Source organism: Mesoplodon mirus, assembly GCF_964341445.2.
Source record: "Mesoplodon mirus genome assembly, chromosome: 6".
Classification (NCBI taxonomy): Eukaryota; Metazoa; Chordata; class Mammalia; order Artiodactyla; family Ziphiidae; genus Mesoplodon; species Mesoplodon mirus.
In genome coordinates this window covers 35,364,990-35,381,924 of record NC_138982.1, presented here as the reverse complement: position 1 = coordinate 35,381,924, position 16,935 = coordinate 35,364,990, and the positions used below count along the sequence as shown (strand labels likewise).

Sequence of the window (16,935 nt, the reverse complement as noted above, 5' to 3'; positions counted from 1 at the left end):
CAACAGAGTAGCCCCTGCTCGCCGCAAATAGAGAAAGCCCGTGTTGCAACAACTAAGACCAAACACAGCCAAAATAAATAAATAAATAAAATTAATTAAAAAAAAAACCCAAACAAAAACCGAAATAAAAAAAGTTAAAAAAAAGAAATACCTGTATAAGTATATAATATAGAAATCTGAAAATTAATGCATGTTAAAACCAGCTCAAAGTTAAAAGCAGATGCCTCTGTGGAGCAGGACTCTGCAGTGAGAAAGTCTGCAGCTGGGGACTGACACTATTTATAATGACTCCTTTAAGATTATCTTTTTAATCTGTGCATATTATTTTGTTAAAAACCTAAAATAAAGGTCAAAAAAGACCTTTCCCTTCATTGTTCTACTCTTCCTCCTCTTCAAAAGATAAAAACTTGTTAAATGATTTGCATAAAAAATAATTCCCTAATTTAAAACAAGTCACAAATGTCAAAATAGTAGTAATGCATGTGTTAAGCTCCTACAAATAGTGCTTTTCAATAAAATCAATCATCTAGGCATTTTTGAACTTTTCTTAGGCAAATGTTTTTGGCATTTGCTATAGTTTAAGAAATACAGGGCTTCCCTGGTGGCGCAGTGGTTGAGAGTCCGCCTGCCGATGCAGGGGACACGGGTTCGTGCCCCGGTCCTGGAAGATCCCACATGCCCCGGAGCGGCTGGGCCCGTGAGCCATGGCCGCTGGGCCTGCGTGTCCGGAGCCTGTGCTCCGCAACGGGAGAGGCCACAACAGTGGGAAGCCCGCGTATCGCAAAAAAAAAAAAAAAAAAAAAAAGAAAAGAAATACAAATGGCAGAATAGCACAAAGCAGTTTTATAGTGTAACGAATATATTTTATGCAGTCATTGCCTACATCCCCCACTCCAGGCTAAAAAATGTATAATTTTGCTTTTTCATAGTGAACTCTCTATAATGCACCTGTTCTCCATGTCAGCATATCCAACATTCAAATTAAATGCATATAATGAAGTGGTGCCTTAACGTATGGCACTTTTAAAGATTTCTTGGTGCATTTAACACAAAAATTCTAGTAAGATTCTTATTACTTCACCTAGGTAAGCATTAGAATTTCAGGCCAAATTATTGAAGGTATTTCAACAGATCAGAAGTGCTTCCCTGGGTCTGATAGCCAGAACATTTTGAACAAATTTATTCTGAAACTGATTTAAAAGAGCGAAGGCTCATGCTTATTACTCATTAATTTTTGAAAACCTTTCTAATTTGGAGCTCTGTAATACATTCATGGTGCCATGACATGTTTAAAAAACATTCATTCCTAAAAAATACTAGAACATTCTTTGAAAACCTATTACACTTATTCTTTTAAGCTATTCTGATCTAAAGAAAGAATTAAAGTTTAGGAAAAGGGAAAATGAACATTTAAAAAAGTTTATTTCTAGCCCTGAAAGAACAAAATTATTGAACAAGGTCATCAAATACAGCAGTTAATGTCAATGTAACAATTAAATAACTGAATGGGATTAAATTAAAAATAAAAGTCAATATAAAATTTGAAGACAAAACAGAAAAGACAAGTTACTTTCACTTAGTTCCATTTCTATCTAACAAAAACAAAAACAAAACAAACAAACAAAAAACACACAAGACATTCCTACCAAAGATGTCTGACAGAATTATCATACATTTCTTTCTCATTTGGCAACATTCTAGAATGGTGAATGAGAAAGACTTCAGTTCTCTCAAGGCTAGGCCAGTGCTTGGTTCTCCTTTGTAATTCCCACAATATCTACCACAGTGTCTTTGTCAAAGTGGTCAATAAATGTGTTAGTGAGAAATAAAATCAGTGTGTGTGTGTGTGTATTTTTCCCCCTTTCTTACACATATACACACACTGTGGAAAAACTGATTTTAGTTGTTTATTGTGGGAGCAGTTGAGACAAGGAAGACAATCTGCTTTCTGTATTACTATAATTTCACTAAAAAAAACCCCAGAAGAATCTTAATCTGGATTTTAGCTATATTCCATAATGATTTTTTGACATTTTACTGGATATGGATCTCAGTATATTTAAAAACTTTTAGATTAAAAAACTGATGCAAATTTAAGCACCCATTGTTTTTTCTAACTATAGCTACTGCCTGATCAGATCTAAAATTATTCTGGCTAGAATACAGTATATATAAACAAACAAGTATTTATGTGAGCCCTACAAAGAAATACTCATAGGTAGTTTTAAATTGCTTATTAAAGGTACAGGTCATTTAGGACTGGTGGTAACTAGATACATCTTAAGCAGGAGAAGAGAATTTGTATTGTGTGCCAGGCACTCAACACATGAAAACAGAGTTGTGTTAGCCTTAGTTTCTTATGCTAGCACAATCACTCTACTTGTTTACTATTCTATGTAGGATGAAATATTCAATATTTTCATGGTTTCCCAGTTTTAACTGTCCCTAAAAGCAGCAAAAGCAACAAGAGGAGAAGGAAACTTTTAGACTGCCAGAGAGTCTGAAATATAATAAATACTACAGTAATATTGTCTTAATAACAAAAGAGGACTACTAAGGTAATTTTTAGATTTAAATGGGAATTTTCATTCTAAAGTAATGACAAAAAGGTAAATACAAAAGGCAGTTATTAAAAAAAACCCATGAATCTTGATTCAGATATAATTTTTCTTGCAACAACATGTGAACATTTTAATTTAAAATTAATAAATCACAATTCTGTATTGCTTTTAAGATTAAGATTATTCAAAAATTGACACATTTCAGAATTAACCAAAGTACATTTCTATTACAAGTTAGTTTATCCAAGTAAGTAAAGAATAAACCACAGCGTAGCTCCCTTAACCTAGGAGTCAGGTTTTAATGACAAAGTCCGTTGCCAGCAATGGACATGCAGGTAACCATCAAGCAAGTTGTAAATACAAACCCCAAACTGCTTCTATAAACTGAAAAGACCTTTGTTGAGTCACAGGCATAAAAATGGGGCATTGGCACTGCATTCAGTGAATATGGTCTTTATGACTTACGCATGGAAATGCCTTCTAGAGTGGTCATGAGGATCACAGTCTTATACCATCTAGTTGGTTTTCTATTTCACTGGTAGAATCTTATCATAATCCATCCAGACAACTATTTACAAAGAATGTTCAAATCTGGAACTCAACAGACACTGTAGCTTTCCACCAGAAATAAACCAGCTTATTTCTGTAAAGTAATTTAGTAATAGCTGTAGAAGGCGAACGTAATCCAGAGAAAAATGAAATCAAGAATCAAATTGAAAACAGAGACTATTAAGTGCTCTAGATACAAGTTTCACTAATTATCTTATTTTTATGAAAACCTTCCTGTATTACCAATTAAAAAAAAAAACCCACCAGCCATTTCTATCCTTATACCAGTATCTTAACAGAGATATGATGGGAATGATAGGAAATAAAACTCATATTAAGTTCTCCTAATGTACTCCAAAACATCAAAATTATTTTTATTCATGATTTGTACTATTGCAGGATGGCAAGTAGGTGTGAAGTCAATTAGGAGCGAATGGTGGGAACAAAAAGCCAGAACCAAAGCACATATTTTTCTCTTTCATGTGGCTCTTGGCATGTCAGAAGGGACAATACTGCCTCCAAAAGCCAAACAATTAAAATGATGAGAGAAGAAGAAGGGAGGAGGGGAAGGGAGAAGAGAGGACACTCTAATAATTAATGTTACAGGTCACAGACCTTTTTTAAATCTTTAAAATAAAAAATGTATTGCTATCAACAAGCACATTTCATTATTCTTTCTTTCTCCAGTTTTTTACATGAATATTATTTACTTATTTGAAAAAAATTTAAAGTAACTCAACATCTCAAATGACCCATGAATTTACCAAGAAGTACTTTGTCACTTAAGTTCTCACAGACAGTAAAAATGTTGGTAATGGGCTGGGAACAATGTTTATAACAAATCTCTATAGTTTACTGGTCAGAAACTGCATCTCTAAGTAACTGACATTTCTCTTTCATGAATATCATCTTATGTATTTTAGAGCTCACCAAGGTTCAAGCCTCTCACTTTGTCTCTGCTAGCTCCAAATATTTTTTACCTTTTAAATGGAAAAAAAAAGGTTAACTTTTAAATTCTGAAAATTCAATGGTTATTACATTATTTACCATGGGAAGTGGGGGAGGAGTAGGGTGAGAAAGGGTTAATTAAAAAAACAAACTAGCTAAAATTACAACATATACAGAAACTTATTTCCAAAATGAAGGGAAAAAAAGAGGGAAGGGGAAATTAGCGGCACAAACCAAAGTCCTGAAGCCAAATCTGAAGAGGACACAGAAAGAAAAACAAAGTGTAAGAAAGTAGAGTCAATGGGATTCTTTTTCTGTTTCAATGATTTAGTTATAAATATAGATTATTAGTCTTCTCTCTATACATGTAACAAATGCCAAACAACTATTATGAAATTTTAAAAACTGATTCTTTCACATTTGTTAAAAAAGGTAAAAATCACATTCTTTTCTTCCCTTCCTTCAGTTCAAATTCTGAACTGAAATATTACATGTAACAATAGCTGGTTCTAACTTCTATACAAAGTTAAACCATATTGAACTCCTTTGCCGATATAAGGAGCTACATAATTTCTATCACACTTGCCTCCAATTTAGGCATAAGAAACATTTCTCAAAGCAACTCAAAAGGAGCAAGTCAAGGAAAAGAAAGTTATGAAGAAGAGAGAAAAGAAGACTAGCAGATAAAACACATACTCTGAAAAACTCAACTCTGCCATTCAAGTACTGAGAATACCCCAAAAGGGACAATGAATGGGATCTATTATAATGAAGTCAGCAAAATAAAATGCAAATCTCAAGCATGATAAATGGCCCTGATGGGCTTTCTGCTGAAAGATGTAAGGCTAGTGATTCAGTCCACAATTCCTTTTGGACCCTAAAGAAGGGATTCAATAGAAAGTTGTCATTCTGTTCTACAATTTTTTCTTGGTTGTCTTCAGAAAATAGTAGCTTGTTTTTTTCCTCCATGTTATGTAGACCATTTCTTTAAACCCCAAAAGAATAATAATTTTCATATATTAAAAGATTCTTTTAGAAAATGGAAAAAAGAATATGAGGCCACGGCAATGATGTTAACGGTTACTCTTCATTGCTTCTTTAGCTGCCATGATCAGTGGTGTCAAGCTGGATAATGGTTTGGCCAGTTTCAGGAAGGGATGCTGTCAGAAAGAGTGGGGGAAAATAAATGTAAATGTCACCAGTTTAGAAGCCAAATATTTCAATTAAGCCCTAAAGACTACTTTATGGATCATAATTTATTTAACAAGTACATATTTCAGTACTTATATAAAATCAACATAATCACTACATCACTTTTATGGTGAAAAGTGTAGTCTTTTTAGTTTTTCTCATATTATAAAATCTCAGTTAAATGACCCAGATACCCATGCCTGCAATGAACTGGTTTGAGAACTGGTAATACGAAAAACTCATACATTTATCCCAGTATTATGGGTATTTTATTCCCAGCAGATAAAATCCTGAACTGCAGCAGCTGCCATGCTGCTGGTAATGAATGAATAGTGAAATGTAATTATTAACTCTATGTAAACTTTCTGCCGGTTACTCAAAAAAGTCAACTTTTTCCCAAAATAGTATTATTTCCAAATTCACCTGTAACAATTCTCTGGCTGAACCCCTTTTTTCCACATCCATCTCCAAACATCGATTTAAGAAATCCCGAAATATTGGGGAAAGTTTCTCTGGGTTTTGAAGTTCTGGGGTTCCATTAGTCGCTATCAGGTACAAGGCCTAAGAAGAGAAGAACAACTCTGACATACTTAAGAGAGCTCAACAAAGTTAGAGAGTACTTTAAAGTTTATGGATCTTTTACGTATTTAAAGACAACTGTCATACACACTAAAGTGTGCTTATTATTTCTACCCATTTTGATTAGATATTTTTCACTTTATTTTTAGATATTACATTTCCCTGACTTCTTTTTCAAAATTATCTTCACCTTTTTCTTTTTTTGGATTATAAATACATACTGATAAATAAAACTACCACTATAATAAAATGGTATAAAGAAAAATGACCACAATCCCACCATCCACATATAGTATCCCATTTATCTTTCTTAAGATTTTTTTTCCAAGTCATACCACATTTCAAAACAATGGGATTTGCTGAAACCGCTTTAAGAAATTTTAAATTAACTATATCTGTATAGCTATAGGTGAACAGGTGGAACACATAGGATTTTTAAGGCAATGAAAATACTCTTTAAGATACTTTTATAATGGACACGTTATTCAGTATACAATTGTCCAAACCCACGATATATGACATCAAGAGTGAACCCTAATGTAAACTATAGACGCTGAATGATAATGATGTGTCAGTGTAGGTTCAATGATGGTAAGAAATGTACCCTCTGTGAGGGATGGTGATAATGGGGGAGGTTATGCATGTGTAGGGGGAGAGGGCATATGGGAAATCTCTGTACTTTTCTCTCAATATTGCTGTGAACATGAAACTGCTCTAAAAAAAGTCTTAAAGAAAAAAAAAACCCGAAACAAACCTAGCTATATCCCACCCTCATCATTACTATCAATAATAACAGATTAGATCTACAAAATTATTTTAATGGCTGAATTGAATAGTGTCTTATTATATGGGTGCTTCATAATTTAGTCAATCACCTTTGGAAAATCTTTGTATTCTTTATGTAATTCTCTATTTTCTTTGAATTCCTAGAAATGGAATTAAAAAAAACAAAAAACCTCAACAGACTTTTGAAAAGAAGTTTTAGGTGTACAGAAAATTGAGCAGATAGTACACAGCTCCCATATACCACCCCTACACACACACACACACACACACACACACACAGAGTTCCCCCCTTATGAAAATCGTACATTAGTACGGTACACTTTGTTACAAGTGATGAACCAATACTGACACACTTTCATTAAACATAAGTCTGTAGTTTACATTGGGGTTCACTCTTTGTATTGCACAGTTCTATGGGTTTTGACAAATGTGCAGTGTCATGCAACTACCATTATAGTATCATACAGAATACTTTCACTGCCCTAAAAATTCCCTGTGTTCCACCTATTGGTTATTATGAATAATGCTGCCATGAACATTTGTGTACAAGTTCTTGGGTGGATGAATGCTTTTAATTCTCTTCGTTATTTACCTAGCAGTTGAACTGCCAAGTCACATGGTAACTCAAAGTTAATTTTTACAGGAACTGTCAAACTGTTTTCCAAAGTGCTGTACCATTTTACATTTCCACTAGCAGTGTATGAGGGTTCCAATTTCTTCACATTCTCACCAACACTTATCATTGTCTGCCTTTTTGATTACAGTCATTCTAGTAAGGGTGAAGTGATCTTGTTGAGGCTTTGATTTGCATTTCCTTATTAACTACTGATATTGAGTCATATATGATAATTTAAAAGAAGTAAAAGATAAAAGAGAAAGAAAGAAAGATGGAACTCTCCACCTCAGCTGTTGGAATACGTACATAACTGTTTAAAGTCTACTGAATTCATCTGTTTCTCAGAACCCTCACTCTTTTGTTTGAATATGGGCTTTAACATTGCCATCTACACAGCCTTCTCATAGATGTGATCCTGCTTTCCTCTTTGTACCTGGGGGTACAGAGGCCAAGGTTCAAAGTCAACAACCTGAAAGATATATCTAGAATCCCTTAATTCTGCAGAAAAGTGACCGAATTCTTACTTATGTGCAAATTTAGAAACCATTCAGCTTACCAAAAATTCACAAACTCTTTACCTAACACATTCAACTCAATAAGCCAGAAGCAAATGATTTTTAGACGTAGAGTGAGGGCAGAGACTAGGTTTTATCAACTTCGTATCCTAAATTCTTGGCCAGTGCCTGGCAAAAGCAAGGTCTAAATAAATGATTTAAAGAAAATTATTTTTCTTAAAATAAGGCTGGTGCTTAATTGGTCTTACCCTCAAAGGATTTTCATTGAGATATGGAGGCTCTCCTTCTACCATCTCAATAGCCATAATACCCAGAGACCAGATGTCAACCTTAGGGCCATAAGCTTTCCGTGTAACCACCTCTGGTGCCATCCAGTATGGCGTTCCAACCATAGTACTTCGCTTGCTCTGCTCAGGGGTGATCTGGGCACAGAAACCAAAGTCAGCTATAAAACAAAATAAAACATCTTGAGTTAATGGTGTCCATGGGTTGTTTAAGAGTTTACTTAATATGACTTAACTAATTACATTTGAGTCTTCAGCCTCTTAATTTTTAAGAATGTATTAATAAAGAAAACCAGAATGGGCTTACAAATATTTTGATGATGTTATATATTCTCACTTTTTAACTTTTACTTCCCACAAGTAGAGCGTAAATTATCAGGAAACATTTTTTTTTTTTTTTTTTTGGCGGTATGCAGGCCTCTCATTGTTGTGGCCTCTCCCGTTGCGGAGCACAGGCTCCAGACGCGCAGGCTCAGCGGCCATGTCTCACGGGCCCAGCCGCTCCGCGGCATGTGGGATCTTCCCGGACCGGGGCACGAACCCATGTCCCCTGCATCGGCAGGCAGACTCTTAACCACTGCGCCACCAGGGAAGCCCTATCAGGAAGCCTCTTATTCTAAATAATTCTATCCTAAGAATTTTAATAAAGTTGAAAAAAGTCTAAAAGAAAAAGTCACCAAAGCTGGACACCAAAACTATGTCCACTGTGAATCAGGCAAAGGTCAGGAAGTGGAAATTACTTTTGAAGAAAATAAACAGAAGCTAGAATTAATAATAATATGCATCCGACTCAGCAGAGTGCCTAGGAAAAGAACATGTTTAACTGCAACTGTACCTACAAGGTCTTCACCAGCATTAGTCTATTCCAACCACCTCATTTTATAACTGAAGAGCAGAATGCCTAATTTAGTACCCAGTATTAATTTAGTGCAAAAGTCAAGATGAGACTCTAGAATTTTTTCCTTCCTTCTACTGTTAAACCCATTCTACTCCATATGTAAATACTGTTAACATTTAGGTTGGTAAGCTTTAGACTTTTCGTTATGCATTTCCAAATGTACAAATAATACCCGTGAACCGATTGGTTTATTTTACCTAGTTAGGATATTTTTTAAACTGTTTTTTAAAACCTATTTTTTTAGATATCTTTCCATATTAGTACATTAACCCACCACATTATTATAACTACACAACTTCACGGAAAATAAAAATACCATAATGTATTTAACCATTTCTGTACTACTAGACATTTAAGATATTGTTGGTTTTTCTTTACAAGGTTGCAGAGAACATTTTTGTACTTATTGCTGTGCATATGTTCAGTAATTCTATAGGAGAGAATCCTAAAAGAGCAACTGTTAGGTCAAATCATAACATCTACAGCTAAAATGAGTGCTTATAACTGTTCCAAGTATAATAACTCATAAGAATTAACATACCTCATGATAACTTTATGAGACAGGCATATTTACTACTATTATGATTTCCATTTACAAATGGGGAAACTGAGGCATACATATTTTTAGATAACTTATCCAATATCATTCATCTAGTAAGTTGTAGAGCCATGGTAACATATTATCCAAAAAAGTCAAATTTAGTTTACCTGTGTATCCACCAAAAATGTATGAGAATGTCAATTTCTAGTTTTCCCACTAAAATTACAATTATTAACTATATATTCTGACCATCTGACAGAACCTGTGGGTCCCCTTTCTTGTGGTTGAATAACCTTTGGAGGATCTATCTTAAAAAAAGATGTTGAAAAAGGAGCCAAACTCTCTAGGCAAACAGAAGAAAACGTTTTTGGTCTCTTGATCTAAGAAATGCCTTGAATTTTGCATAGTTGGAGAAACCTCACTAGAAGGTCTTCTTGAATCCTCCAGAGGACATGGATGGAACTGAGATTATAACCAGCAGAGGAAAGGAGTTTTTTTTTTTTTTTCCATGACTCTACCATGTCTGATACAGAAGTTAATTAGGGAGAGGTTTACACATGTTTTTTTTCAGACCTTGTCATCTCTGACATAAGGGTCGTACAGCCCTCCCCCAATTAGGCCACCATCTACCAAATCCAGAGAAAGATGAACAGCATAATGACAAAAACCTACCCCAACAGGTAGCAGAGATAAATCCAAGTTTGTGTTTGGAAGACAGCACCAACATTATAATAGTCCCAGACACTGTTCCTCAGTGCTTTACATTTTTACTACTCAGAAGAATTCTCTAAGATAGGTACTGTTATTTTCCTTATCATACAAATGAGAAAATGGACACAAAAAGAGATTACGTAACTTACCCACAATTATTCAGCAAGTAGTAGCAGATCCGCTATTTAAACTCAAGCTGTCCAGCTGACAGCCCATATCTTTTTACTACTATTCTCCCCCACTCCATGTATTGTCATAAAAATGTTAATAGCAGAAGAGGGTTTTCACTTAAACAAAAGGCAGAAAATTGTAAGTAACATATAAATGTTATTTGTTCACTTGTTACTCACTAAGTTTAACAGATCCTTCCATGCCCAAAAGCACATTGTCACTCTTGATGTCTCTGTGGATCACTTGATTAGCATGTAAAAACTCCAATGCCTGTAAACACTGAACAGGAGAAAAACACCTATCAATGAAACAGTCCCTGAAAAGTCTAAGGGAAGTTCACATACACTATTTATGACCTGAGCACCACCTCTAGTAACCAGCAGAAGACACTCTAATAATACATTTATGAAGAAAAAAAATCCTGTCACATGCAGTTATGAAAATAGGACACCTTAAATAATTAGATCCCCCTCTTCCCACTCTCTGCTCTTATCCAGAGACAATTATTAAATAATGCCTTATCTAGTCCTATTTCTGCCACAGATTATTTAATACCATAGAATATCACTTAGTCTTCAATGTTCTCATTTATGAAATGGTGGGTGGGTCTACATGATTTCTAGGTCTGCTCAGGTTTAAATGCCTAAAGGTATGCAGTACTTGGTAAAGATGCACAAGGCTTTTAAGAAATCATTTCAACAGTAAAGGATAAACTTGTTATCATTCTCATTTGAATCTGAAATATGCCGAAGTCTAATCAGTGTAAGCCACTGTGGGTCTGGTTCTCTCCAGCTGTTCAAAACTATGTAAAATGTTTTCTTCATTTCTTCTATGGTAGGTTTTACATAAAGCTATACCCACACCCTAGACACCAATGATGATCCTAGACACCACTACCCTCTTATGCCGTATTTCAGAAAGCACTGAGTCAAAAGAGCAGAAGAACTACTCTCACTTCCTTAAAAACAAGAATGAAATTCAATTTTAAAAATCTGCTTGCTATGTTTTTTTTAATGTAACTGAGTATAAACTGTAACTTGGAAAAAGTTATTTTTATTTCTTACCCCCACTAAAGTATAACAACAAATAAAGTCTGTACATCATTAATAACAAAAGTCTCATTCAAAATACTCTACTATTCAAAGAAAAAAACCAGATTAACTGTGTATTACTGCAATACATTTACCAAGCATTTAAGCAGATTCCTGAAAAGGACAAATCCCCAGAAAAATACTTGTGTAAACAAATAGAAACAAATGTTATCACAATTAGAGGAACTACTAAAATAATTTTATATTGATTATGAAAAAAATTATTAGAAAAACAAATTAAGTATAAATAGATAAATCCTTAAGTTTTTATCAGCTTTTAAGTGATCAAACATTCTTTGTTAAGGGATATATTATTGTTTCTCTCCTGAGTCAAGAGGGCTCCCCTTAGGTGAAGCATAATTACATTAGAATTAAAAGTTTCAAAGAATACTTTTTAAAAAACACCTAATAAAAGCTGAAAAAGGAAAAACATCACATATACTGTTCTTACATGAACAAAGTTTATAATTTACTTATAATTCACTGTAAAAATGCTGAAAGCCAAATCACAGGAAACATAATAGTCGTAAGAACTTTTACAATTTTGTCCTTTGTGACAATAATTCCTAGGATATTCGAAGAAAGTACTGTTGCAGTTTTAATGACAATAAGCAAATCATTAATCTAAGTCTCATCTGTAGGAAAAGATTACATGGAAGAAAGGCTCATTTTTGGCTTAGATGTAGGCAATGTGGCAGAATTCTACTAGCCTAAGCAAACAGTATGTCTCAAATTCATTAATGAATATCATCTCATTGGTCACCTTTAATGAGATCGATAAAGCCACAAGTAAACTTATTAATTAATACTTAGGGTGAAGATGTGTACCACTTTGTCCTTGTTTCCACTGTTTAGGGGTGTATTTTTTTTTTTTTTTTTTTTTTTTTTTTTTTTGCAGTACGCGGGCCTCTCACTGCTGTGGCCTCTCCCGTTGCGGAGCACAGGCTCCGGACGCACAGGCTCAGCGGCCATGGCTCACGGGCCCAGCCGCTCCGCGGCATATGGGATCCTCCCAGACCGGGGCACGAACCCGTATCCCCTGCATCGGCAGGCGGACTCTCAACCACTGCGCCACCAGGGAGGCCCCCAGGGGTGTATTTTTAATGGCACTCCCTCTCACCCTTAAAAGTATCCTGCTTGGATAATAACTAAAAATTTGCTTTTTTTCACATCCTCTTAACCACATTGTTACTGTAACTTTTCAAAAAGGGAGCAAACTCACCTCTCTGCATACAGCAGCAATCTGTGCTTCATCCATGCAGGTCTCTGTTACAACATCAGTAAGTGATCCCCCAGCGAGGTACTCCATTACCACAAACAATTCGTCTCCCACCAGGTAACTAAAAAGAGAACATACAAAATACATTCACACTTTCACTTTTTCTAAACATGTGGCACTCTATATTGAAGAATTCAAATGTTAGGATCCTAATTAAAGAAACTAGAAAGCTGGTAGCTTTGATAACTGGGAAGAAAACTGAAAAGTTGCTATGGAACAGCACAAAAAAAAAATAACTGAGGGTCATTATGATTTTCCCAAATCACTTTAAAATTTTGCCCACAATTCTAACTTGAGTGTATACATAGATTATTCCAATTCAAATAATCTTGTATGGCAGGAATGATTTGTCCTGTTCTACAGAGGAAGAGATGGAGGCTTGGAAAGGCTAAGTAACTCATCCAAGGTCACACAGCCAGTAAGTGACAGAACCAGAACCTGAAGCCAAGCACAACTGATTCCAAAGTTTACGGCTTATTTTAACCACCATGCTTTACTGACTTGAAATACTATTTTAAAAAGCAGAGAAATGTACCTGGAAAGTTTCTTTCTATTAACATGGTCCCCAGAGCTAGCCCTAAAGTCTAAAAATGTGTTTTCTTTTAACCCATTCAAAACAAATTTAAATATGGAAATTAAAAAAAAATCACCCATGATCCCCTATCTCCAATACAATCACTACTATAATTTTCATTTATTTTTCTACAATTCTTCTTTCATTCACATATATGTAACTGCTTAAAAAAAAAACAGATGTAAGGTAATTCCCTGGCGGTCCACTGGTTAGGACTCTGAGCTCTCACTGCCGAGGGCTCGGGTTCAAGCCCTGGTTGGGGAACTAAAATCCCATATGCCACATGGTGCAGCCAAAAATAAAAAAAAATTTAAAAATTTAAAAAATTAAAAATGTAAGATACATAATTTTCTCTTCTACTTTTTGTTCTGCTATTTAACATCAATTCCTAAATTAAGTGAGGTTTTGATAAACATGCTATTTGCCCATGAAAGACAAAATTTGAAATCAAAATTGACTTGAAAGTTTAAAAACTGTGTGGCCGGTCACCTCTGTCAGTCAAGACATGAGTCATAGCCAACGTTTCCTCAATGTTTCTGCTTCTGATCATTTGTAATTCGTATGAGCACCAGCAGCAATGTCCTTCATTTAACTGCCTTCTCTCGCTTGCCAAGTGATAGCTATGTAGAAAAAGGACCTTCTAAACTGTAATACGCTGTTTTTACCTCTCCTCCTCCTTCAAGTTTATTTTTCAGTGTTGACACTCAACCTTAGTCTAACTAAACTGGCTAGCCCCCAAAACCATGAGACTTAAAATTTCAACATTTTTCTCCCAATGTTTAAGAAATATTTATATTTACCTGTCTAAGAAGTTAACTATGTTGGGATTCTTTAATTCTTTCATCACCAGAATCTCATTAATGATTAATTCCTTCTTTGGCTGTTTCTGTAAATTAATCTGCTTAATAGCAACCTATGATGGAAACAGGAAAAAAAAAAAAGTCAGGACAAGTTTCCTAATACTCTTAGAAAATTACAAACACAGATCAGTTAATAATCTAATTTATTACATTATATTACATTATAATCTCATTTATAATGAGATTATAATTTACTTACAGGCAGTACTTTAACTTCCACACTGCCTATGCACAATTCTTTGTAATACACAGAGCTTAAGTATTTTTAGATTTCTCTTGAAATCTAAATGCAAGGTTAGCCCAGTGCCAGGAATTAATCCTCTTTTCATCCCAAGCTGGGAAAATAATTTTTTAAATATTTATTTATGAAACCAAACACATAATTACTTCTTTTTTCCCCTCAATAAGGAAAGTGCTATAAAATTACCTAGAGTAATTCTTTCAACATATTCAACTGCAAGAGATTCCTTATTGATTATTCACAGGCAGATCTAGTTTCTTCCCATATTAAAAGCTAATGGTAACACCCAGAAGTATGAAAAAGTAGCTACCTCTTGTCCCAATGCCACATCAGTAGCAGTGAAAACTGTGCCAGAAGCCCTAGGGAAAAAAAGACACAACCAGATTTAAGGTTTCGAAATCATTCTCATTTATAACATCCAAAGACTTTATACTCAGAACAACTAAAAAGAGGTTAAAGAACGTTTAAGATTGAACATCCTTAAAAGAAGTAAAAGCAAAAACAAAGGGGGAAAAAATAAGAAAAAGAGGCAATTCTTGTGGCCAAAACTTATGTTAGAAATTTGTCATAAATTTCAGATCTACAAAAATACAGAAAAAAGATACAGAAAAGAAAGAAAAAAGTCACATATACTCATGGATCTACTGCCCTGTTTAAGAAACAAAGAACTACAAATAAATTTGAAGGTTCTTATGTGCCCTGTCCAAAGGCATCCTACCTCCTCTCTAAAGTAATCTATATTGGGTATTTATTCTGTATTTGATGTGCATCATTTACATGTATTTCTCTATACTTTATTAGGCCCATAGATGTGTACTGCTATAGCAAATGTTTCATATAATTTTTTAACTTCAGATAAATGATTTCATTTTATGTATTTTCCTGTAATTTGCTTTTCTAATTCAACACTGGATTGGGGATGGTCATCCATATGGATAGGTGTTATCCTTCTTCATTTGTAATGATTACATATACTATCCAGTATACTATTTACAATTTATCCATTCTCAGGCAGAAGAATATTAACATGATTCTCAATTTCTTGTTATTAAAACCTGTGCTGCAAGTGAATTTGTTTTTTTTGTTTTTTTTTTTTTGCGGTACGTGGGCCTCTCACTATCATGGCCTCTCCTGTTGCGGAGCACAGGCTCCAGACGCGCAGGCCCAGCGGCCATGGCTCACAGGCCCAGCCGCTCCGCGGCATGTGGGATCCTCCCGGACCGGGGCACGAACCCGTGTCCCCTGCATCGGCAGGCAGACTCCCAACCACTGCGCCACCAGGGAAGCCCATGAATTTGGTTTTTTAAAAGAAATTCATAAGGAAGTTTTCAAAAAGACTCAAGCTCACTTTCTAAACTCACAGAACACCTTCCAGAGATTAATAACATTAAAAATTCAAGATGTTCATTTGCTCCCAAGCAACAGAAAAAAAGATTTCAGTTAGCATAGTTTAAAAATACAAATTATTGGGAATTCCCTGGAGGTGCAGTGGTTAGGACTCCGCGTTTCCACTGCAGGAGGCCTGGGTTCAATCCCTGCTCGGGGAACTAAGATCCCATGACCCATGTGGCGCAGCCAAACAATAATAATAATAATTTAAAAAAAAACACAAATCATTGAACAAAACCAGAAGATCAGTAGAATTAAATATCCATACTTAATGACGTGATTCAAATGCAGGTTTTTTAAACTATAATCCTGTAGTAAATTTTCTTACTGTCTTCTAAATATTTGCCAGGCAATTTTCCCACCCATCTAATTTCTTATCACCAACGCAAAATAACACTTAAGAAGAAACAATGTACAATCACTGCTAAGTAGTACAGTATTTTAATAGCATCTAGAAATAAACGTATTACTTATTTACACAAATACAAGGATACTACTCATAGAATACCAGAAGTGCTCAATGTCACAGGCAAAAGAGATATCATGCTGGACACCCACGAAATAATGAATATTCTGGTAATACAGTCACAAATACTTACCCTTGCCCAATTTTTTCATATCTTGTGTATTTTTTCTTAGGGTCTCCTATGCTTACAATAGTTCCTATTTTAAACAAAAACAACAAAAAGTTGGAAACTCAGTCAAGCATTTAAAAATTATAAACTAATTCTGATAACATTATTTCTTTTAATAACCTCCACTGATTTTAGAAGTTTTCAAACATAACACTAAGTTTCAAAAATAATGTATGTTTCAAACACAAAACACTGAAGAAACAATTAATAAAAATAAAAAAGCATCAGAAGCAAGAAGACACATTATTTCCACTAGGTTAGACCTCCTAACTAATGTCTTGATTATCCCACCTTCTCAAAAATGACCATGTTTTAGAATGACCAACAGTACTAGTTTTCTTGAGACTAAGGGGATTTTAGGATGTGGCATGTTCAGTCTTAAAACTGGTAAATTCCTGGGGAAAGGAAAAGTTGGTCATCCTACTTTTCATACTCCACTGAAAGGTACTAAACTAACGATAAGTTATAAAACTACTTACTATGAGAAAAAAAAAATTTATATATATATAAAATATC

General features: G+C 34.7%; 1 protein-coding gene across 1 annotated transcript in view; it reads right to left on the bottom strand.

Moving 5' to 3' along the window:
* Nucleotides 1-1,403: 1,403 nt before the first annotated feature.
* PAK2 (p21 (RAC1) activated kinase 2) overlaps nucleotides 1,404-16,935 on the bottom strand; it is a 79,124-nt gene continuing 63,592 nt past the window's right edge. Inside the window, exons 8-15 of the mRNA XM_082625032.1 lie at nucleotides 16,384-16,447; nucleotides 14,706-14,754; nucleotides 14,095-14,207; nucleotides 12,664-12,781; nucleotides 10,530-10,629; nucleotides 7,994-8,190; nucleotides 5,673-5,810; nucleotides 1,404-5,218 (exon numbers count right to left, since the gene is read on the bottom strand). Of these exons, the coding sequence (XP_082481158.1) occupies nucleotides 5,132-5,218; nucleotides 5,673-5,810; nucleotides 7,994-8,190; nucleotides 10,530-10,629; nucleotides 12,664-12,781; nucleotides 14,095-14,207; nucleotides 14,706-14,754; nucleotides 16,384-16,447 (866 nt within the window). The 3' untranslated portion in view covers nucleotides 1,404-5,131. The remainder of the gene's footprint in view (nucleotides 5,219-5,672; nucleotides 5,811-7,993; nucleotides 8,191-10,529; nucleotides 10,630-12,663; nucleotides 12,782-14,094; nucleotides 14,208-14,705; nucleotides 14,755-16,383; nucleotides 16,448-16,935) is intronic.